This window comes from Lupinus angustifolius, chromosome LG20, assembly GCF_001865875.1.
Source record: "Lupinus angustifolius cultivar Tanjil chromosome LG20, LupAngTanjil_v1.0, whole genome shotgun sequence".
In the NCBI taxonomy this organism is placed as follows: Eukaryota; Viridiplantae; Streptophyta; class Magnoliopsida; order Fabales; family Fabaceae; genus Lupinus; species Lupinus angustifolius.
Window position 1 is genome coordinate 11,478,161 of NC_032028.1, and position 8,313 is coordinate 11,486,473.

Sequence of the window (8,313 nt, forward strand, 5' to 3'; positions counted from 1 at the left end):
ATGTGCTTCACTTCCAAAGCTCTGGTCTGGATTCTATCTCTTACAAAAAACAAATCTAATTAACATGTTTAGGCCCATTGTGAAGAACAAGATTGTGTGTCATAGCAACAGTGCTAAGGTTGTCACATAGGACGAGAAAGGCTTGAAAGGGAAACTGAAGTTATGAAAGTAAAGACTCTATCCAGATCATTTCCTCTAACGTCAAGGCAAGACTTCTATATTCAGCCTCGGTAATAAACCGTGAGATTATTTGCTACTTCTTTGACCACTAGGTGACAATGTTAGGATCAACCGATGTGTATATAGCACTTTTCTGATGTCTATTCAGCCTAAATACGTAAATGACATATATGTGTCTCAAATTGATGTGTATGTAGCATTTTTCTTGTATTTAACCCTTCAAAATATGTATGACTTATATAGAGTATATAAGAAAGTATACCATAATGATAGTAGTAGAGAGACCATATAAGAAAAGATGAATGAAAGATAGAAACATTAAATTGAAGGTATCACATAGAACACAGGTTTCAAGTATCCAACTTAGGCAAATAACTAAGACCACAAATTAAAGCACTCTATGTTAGTGACTTACAATGTGCAATATAAAAGCGTGCATTTAATAAAATTAACGAAACCTCAAAATCTGATCTGAAAATGGGAGGATGGCATACAAGTACAGTGTTCTTGAAATTCTCTACTTTATTGAACAAAGTTATCCCTGCCCACCCATAATCACGAGGATAGAAACACATATGGTACATCCTGCTATGTCACCACGCATCGCCACTTGCTCAATATAGTGTTTGAAATATGGACTAGGTTGAACATTCAATTCTCCTCTGGTTTCTTCGGTGCACGACTTTTCTTTTCCTCAATACCAGATTGGGAGAATCTCTGTCGGAGAATCTGCAAAACATCTTCTACTTTGACATCTTTCAGTGCCAACAGAACCATAGCATGGTAGAGTACATCAGCCATCTCCGAGGCAGTTCGTGATTTGTCCTCGTTATTCTCTAGTGTTTGACACAACTCATCTGCTTCTTCTCTGAAATCAGATAATGTAGTTATATCTCAAGTCCCAGTAAGTAGTGTATTTACAGAAAGCATCTCTGTAGAGACAATTATATCAGCTACAGGGCTTTGCAATGACACGAAAGAATGGGGGAAATGAACTTCTGGTGCTTTGGGATGAACAAGGACCAAGGCACTTGAATTCAAACTCAAACACGGTAACATGACAAGAAATACCTAACCTGATTTTAGAGCACAGCAACTTATCACTCTGCAATAATCGCTTAGTCCATGAAGGCTTTCCATTTCCTCCTACTAATTCTGCTTTGCGCTGGGAGATTGTTGACTCTAATGCATACAAAGAGGTTAACGCCGACCTACTTCCTTCAGCCTGAAACATAAAACCCAAATAAATTTGAATATTGCATAACTTTCTGTCTACAGAACAAAACATGCTCTTGTTTATAATTTTTTTATAAAATGCTCTTGTTTATATTTGATTGAAACTAACCTGTTTCTCATCTAACAGGTCAAGCACTGGTGTATAATAGCATGTTTCTGACCCGGTGTGGCAGGTAGGCCCATCAGGTTTCCCCAAATATATTAACTGAGAAGTAGTTAACAGAAATCAATAATAATGATAATTAACATTCCATGCAAAACAAAAAAATATAAATAATTCAATGGGAAAAAACAAGGCAGAAGCTTACAGAATCACGATCACAATCAAGAAAGACATCATGGACATTGATAAAATTATTAGAGGTCTCTCCTTTAGTCCACAATGATGACCGTGACCGGCTGTAGAATGTGGCCTTTCGAGAAGATATGGTTGTAGCAACTGCTTCTCTATTAGCAAAACCTTGCATTAGTATGGCTCCTGTGTCAACATTCTGAGCTATTGCCACAGTCAAACCTTTATCATCCCATTTTATACTTTCTAGTAATGTGTCTACCTGACAAAAAATTAACTTCTTAGTGTGAAAACAAGGATTTATATCACTAAAAGTAGTGAAAAAGAAAGAAGGAACGAAAACAAACAAATAGCAAGAAATTTCACAAGCAACACAAGATGAAATTTCCTGTTAGCATTAACCACAATTTAAAATCAACATAGAAAAAGTAAACTAAGGACTTGGAGACAGGTTCCCATGGAACTAAATTCGTACCCAATTAAAAGCTAGAAATTCATATCTAAACAAATTTACAATGAGGTAATCTCCACAATGTAATGTAAAGCACAACTTCGGATGGAAATAGCAAAAAACAGCATCAAAGCTTTAAAGATACCATTAGTGATAGTTGCTAAATAAAAATAAAAAATTGTTGTAAAAAAGAACTTGTAGTATTTTCTGGTCTACAATTTATGGCCTCATGATGAAGTACAATTTACCAATTGATTCTTAATCATGTGACAAATGCATAGCTACTGTGACAAATGCTTATGGAATTAATCATATTTTAAAACCAGAAGCAGTCCCTCGTACCAGATACTTCTCCACATTCTAATTGATAACAGGATACAAAGCAGAATCATATCTTGTGACTAGTAATAAATAATAGGAAATTCTGAAGTCTGAACAACATTGTAAGTTTGTAACAGATAGACAGCAAAGTGACAACTCCTTTTTGTTCTTACCCTTGGGTTTCTCTAAGGCCTTGTTTATATGTTGACAAAGATCTCGAAGTAACATATACTACCTGGTGTCTGGTGAGCGGGATGTTCACATGTTAACAGTGTACAGTTTAACCCATGGATGACTAGTTGTAAATGTTTGTACTTTAAGAGAAATAAGCATTACACACATAAAATTGTGCTGTCTATTTCAAAGACACAATCACAAATCCAATAATGAAAACCACCATATAACATCTATGCCAAAAATTGTGATTTCTCATGATACAATAATCATCATGTCATCTCAGGCCATATATTTAGAAGCAACCACTGGCTTAAAATATAATAGGAGTGAGGAGAATATCTATCTTTAACACACTCCGAGCTAAACTTGTCTTGACCTGTCCTACGAACACTCCTAAGTTTACAATAATTATCAGCCAGAAGAGTATGTAACCTTCTTGTGAGTATGAATCAAGTAGCATATCTGAATTATGATCTTTTTTATCAAAGAAAACTAAGGCACTTCCAAAAAATTCCAGAGAAGGCTCAGTGGACTTTTATGCAATAAAAGGGCCGGACAGAAACAGAGATTATGGAAATTAGTTGGGTGAATGTGTGTCATAAAAGAAATTCAGTGGAAGGAGTCCACATCCTCGGGCAAAAATCTGATACTATCAAAATTCTATTCCGGAGTTAAAACAAGAGGCACCAGAATGTGTTACCTGAGTGTACTTCGCAGACATTGTTTTAAATTCTCTGAATTGCTTTCACCAGTACATAGGAAATGACTGTTTGAAAACAGAGTTCAAAGGAATATTTCTCTGTTCTACTTTATTCATCATGAGCAATTACAATATATACACAAAATAGCTACCTAGCTGTGAAGCTAGAGATTATGAAATAAAACATCAACTAATAATCAGATCTCTACCAAAAACAAAAAATGGAGCAAATAACACCCAATAATTACATATTTACAGCTCAAAATCTCACAAAAAATGGAGCAATATTGCGGCCAGATCAGGTGATAGTCCATAATTTGATACACTACCCAATACTTTGGTGACAACTTAGAATGAGTGAGATACATTGCTATGGGATGTTCACTGCAGGACCTAACTCCCTTTCTAGTTGCAATGGGAAAATCAATATCATCAACAATAGCATTTAAATCATTAACTGCACAGTTGTCTTCAATTACTTGTGTGTCTTCCAATGGAACTGGCACTAGTTCTGGTGGTTGGCTTTGTCGAGGAATTTGCGGTCTTCTAGAGTAGACCTGAAGTTCACTTTGCAATTGTTTCTCAGGTCCTTCTCCTAGAGTTGTAAGTTGCATGGGTTTTGGGTCTCAAATGGTAGGCCTATTGGTATTTTGTTTGAATCCAACATTATTTATAGATCACGCACTAAAACTCGGTGAACTTTTAATTTTAAGTAATTAAATTGCAGATCATATCTTGTGTTTGCCTCCCAAACATGAATCAGGCAATTTAGAAGATACATTCACCTTACCATTAAACTCCTTTTCTTTTGTTTCGTTAGAAAAAGTCTAGGACTATCCTTGTTTCTGCCAACTGCATTGTCCTTACGTGTAGGCTTCTCTTCGCCCAAATTCTTTACAGTTTCATTCATCAATCCAAATGAAGTACACAACCCGTAATTACTTCAACCCCTGATTATGCCTTTGGGCTACAGAACTATAATAACTCTTGAGTAATTCTAGACTTAGGTCAACAAAAAAAAAAACTCTACACTTAAATACATAGAATAAAAACTCCTTTTTTAGTTTGTGACCACGAAAATCCTTACTGGATGCAATCATGTGCGAGTCAGTTAGGACCATTATGGGCGGAAATTTTTTTGCATACCTAGGACTCGAACTAGACCACTAGTTAAGTTGGATACATGGATCAAACGACCACACTATAGTTAATAAAATATAATCGCTTACAACAACAATCAATCCTTAGTCCCACTATGTGAGTGTGGCTAATAAGTCGAACAATGTCATAATATTCTATCATAAATCATGTTCATTAACAACATTAATGTCTAAATATTTCCTAATCATTTTTGCCTATAATTTTTCTTGACCTCCCTCTACCTATGGAAATTAGACTAACATTCATTTGATTTGCTCTCCTTATTGAGGCTTACAACGGCTCATTCACAAATTCCCAAACCACATAAGATGCTACATCGAGTTTATTCCAACGCAACATTCTCATCTCTGCTACATCAAGTTATTCTATTGTTGCTTTTTACCACTCAACATTCAGTCCATATAACATTGTAGGTCTTATAATTGTACGGTGAAATTTTCCCTTCAGCTTGAGTAGCACCTTTCTATCACATTTGACACGCAAAACACTCCTCCATTTTATCCACGCCACTTAAATCATAAAGTTTACATCTCCCTCAATCGCCCCATCAAATTGTATGATTGACCCAAAATTCCCATCATATTGTATGATTGACCCAAGATACTTAAATCTAGTGACTTGCCTATGATCTCCATTTTTTACGTCTATAGCTACATCATTAATATTGAGCACCAAAAACAAAGAATGACAAATTCAGAAAATGGTGAATGGGTATATGTGCATGAAATCCTAGAAAACACGGGTAGTATACCTTGAGGTCAGTGACAATGTTCCTGTCTGAACTCTGCATAGCTAAGGTATGAGTCCTTCTCCTTTTGTCATAGCTTGAAAAGGAGAGGTTGCTTTTGTGGAAAGTTGTAGCAGAGCGAAGCATGTGAACATATGAAATAGCCATTGAATTACACACAAATTGAACCTGCAAGAAATTTCTCAGTGACCCACTGCAATGTTAATTCAAAATTCACAAATATCTACAATTACATTGTGACAAATTGGAAGAGGCATTTTATCAAACATGTAGCATACGAGGCATTTTATCAAACATGTAGCATACGAAGCATTATATTATAACAGAAGTAAGTGATCAAACCAGGAACTGAGCAGAGATTGTGAAAGTAGAGGCAGGTACCGTTGGATGGAGTGGTGAAGAGACAGGTCTCACGATTTGGATGTGGTGTGTTTTGATGTTGAATTAAATTAAAGGGGAAAATATATTATATTATATTAAATATCTCTCACCTTGGAGGATAAAAGAATATTACATTCAACATTTCTAACTCTTCAAAAGCTATTCTTGGCATGTTATTATTACTGCAATAATAATGACCCTAATAAAATTATAAAAAAAATTAAGATTAGTGTCTTTCAAGATTATGTAGCAATTAAGATTTCAAATATAACGTATAATTTAGATTTGTTGATAATTTGGTGTGTGACATCCCTAAAGAGGGTATACACTCCAAATTGTGTGAACCAAATCCATAAAACGTTCACTAAAATCATAAAGTAAAATCAAAATAGATGAAGTTTATATAAAATGACTTATCTTGATAGTGAGGGTAGAGTAATAATGATATAGTGGTGTAGTAATTTACTAATTAAATTGTATTTTAGTTAAATTATATATTTTATAATAAATATTATTATTTGTAATATATAATTTAATTATTGAAATTGTTAGATGATTAGTTGTGTTACAAATTACTATTATGTTCAATATTTGAACCTTCTTTGTGTAATTTTGGAAATATATATATATATATATATATATGGGGGATCATTTTACTGATTTAATAGTTGAATTGATCACTACACTATTTATAACTAGGATTATATGAACTTTAATATGAACTTTAACTAAAATAATATTTATAAAGGAAGGTCTAAAAACATATTTAAATATTTTTATTTTATATATAATAAAGATAAGTAAAAAACCCACTTATTCAGTAAAAGTATAGAATTTATTTTTATTATGGAAGTTGCAATTTTAAAATTAATTTTTGCATCTAATATTATTTATTACACGTTAATATTTTAATCATAGTGTTTATTTAAAATAAGTTTTACATTATAACAAAAAAATAAGTTTTACATTATAATTAAACAACAATATAAATCAATGCCTTATAACTAGCAAGGCCCAGCACAATTATCATTAAGCGTACGTATTAACTAGAAAGAATTGTTCTAAATTAATAAAAGGTTTTAAGTTTGAATTGTTAAAAACTAGTTTCTTTAGGGTGTGTTTGGGAGTACTATTTTGGAGGGGGAGGGAAGGAAGGGGAGAGTTTAGGAGAAGGATTCCTATGTTTGGGAGTTTAGTGAAGGAAAGAGGAGGGTTTTGAAGGATTTTTCAAACCCCCTCAAACCCTCCAAATGCCAAAATACCTAGTTCCCCAAATTGGGGTGTTTTGGGAGGAAAATAAGCCAAATTACCTAACTATCCTTACTAATATTATTCTATAACATATAATACATAACATACTATTGATTTTTTAAAGGGGGGAGGGGTAAATAATATTTTTATATTACATTAATCCTCTATCCCCTCCTATCTAAATTCCACACTCCCAAACAAGGGAGGGGTTTAGTTGGATTTGCCCTCCCTTCTCCTTCCTTTCCTCCCCCCTCTTTACCCTCTCATCCCTCTCCTTTCCTTTCCCTCCTAACTCCCAAACAAAGCCTTAAATACTCAGGGGGTGAGAGTTTTACCTATGTGAAGGATACATTTTTTTGAAAAGCCCAACAAACTCCATAGATGATATGGAACTCATTGTTGGATATATAATTATGTATCAAGCTAATCACACTCTATGTGCCAAGCTGACCGTGGATGCAGGTCAGATTGTATCAAGTTGGTTAGGATGTTCTTAGCTATTGGGTTATTGCCTTTAAGGCACTATGAATTTGATTTTATTTCCATCTAGATACATAAATGAATTTGTACTTGTAATCTGGATTGATTCTTCTTTTTTAGATACTCTAAGTTAGTTACTGACATTTATTCTTTCCTGCCAATTCTTGGTTTCTATATATATATACTGTAAAATAGTTCTGTATATTCAATACAATGAATACTCAATTGAGTTTCACATTTCTCTGCTCTCTTATTCATAAGAATCTTCATTCATTTTCTTCTCCGATTATTGGGATGGTATCAAAGTTATTTCAGCTCTGATTTGTCTTTCATTCTTCGAAATCTCAAGTTCTTCATTTCTTCCTTCTACAATTCTCATATCATTCACCATTCTCCTTTAAATCTTCTTTTCATTTCTTTGTAATGGTGAATCACAACTACGAAGATTTCAATGTAAATCCTTCAAATCCCTAATTTCTTCATTCAAGTAAGAATCCAACACTTGTTCTCGTTTCTTTTCTTCTTAATGATAAGAATTACCACTCTTGGTCAAGAGTAATGAAATTAGCTTTCCAATCCAAGAACAAATTGAGGTTCATAGATCAAAGTTTGCCTCAGCCATTGATAACACATTTTCTACACAGACAATGGATTAGATGCAACACCATGGTTCTGTCATGACTTCAACATTCTGTTGAAGAAGCTATAGTAAAATCCATTCTATAGATTGACGATGATGCGAAAGCTTAGAGAGATCTTCATGACAAATTCTCTCAAGGTGATGTGTTTCGCATAACTGATTTACAAGATGAATTTTAGAGATTAAGTCGAGGTAATCGGTCTATTTCTGTCTATTTCACTCAATTAAAGACTCTTTGGGAAGAAATAGAGAATTTCAGGCCATTAGGGCATTGCGAGTGTACAGTTCCTTGCTC

General features: G+C 33.9%; 1 protein-coding gene across 2 annotated transcripts; it reads right to left on the reverse strand.

Annotated features, from left to right (window-relative positions):
- LOC109335924 (histidine biosynthesis bifunctional protein hisIE, chloroplastic) lies at positions 480–5,687 on the reverse strand. 2 transcript variants are annotated; one of them, XM_019572199.1, is made up of 7 exons: positions 5,609–5,687; positions 5,270–5,434; positions 1,725–1,970; positions 1,526–1,621; positions 1,257–1,405; positions 813–1,048; positions 480–781 (listed from the first exon to the last, which is right to left on the reverse strand). In XM_019572199.1, exons 2-6 carry the CDS (start codon positions 5,411–5,413, stop codon positions 832–834), a joined length of 852 nt encoding a protein of 283 aa, XP_019427744.1. In that variant the 5' UTR covers positions 5,414–5,434; positions 5,609–5,687; the 3' UTR covers positions 480–781; positions 813–831. The 2 variants fall into 2 exon arrangements, with proteins under 2 accessions (XP_019427744.1, XP_019427743.1); XM_019572198.1 differs by having other exon boundaries at positions 480–1,048.

Excerpts from the sequence above, each read along its gene's own strand:
- LOC109335924 (XM_019572199.1), bottom strand. The coding sequence starts at position 5,413 with ATGGCTATTTCATATGTTCACATGCTTCGCTCTGCTACAACTTTCCAC. Across the intron at positions 1,971-5,269 it reads ACATTGTCACTGACCTCAAG|GTAGACACATTACTAGAAAG; the intron begins GTATACTACCCG and ends ATTTTTTGTCAG. Across the intron at positions 1,406-1,525 it reads ACCTGTTAGATGAGAAACAG|GCTGAAGGAAGTAGGTCGGC; the intron begins GTTAGTTTCAAT and ends TTTATGTTTCAG.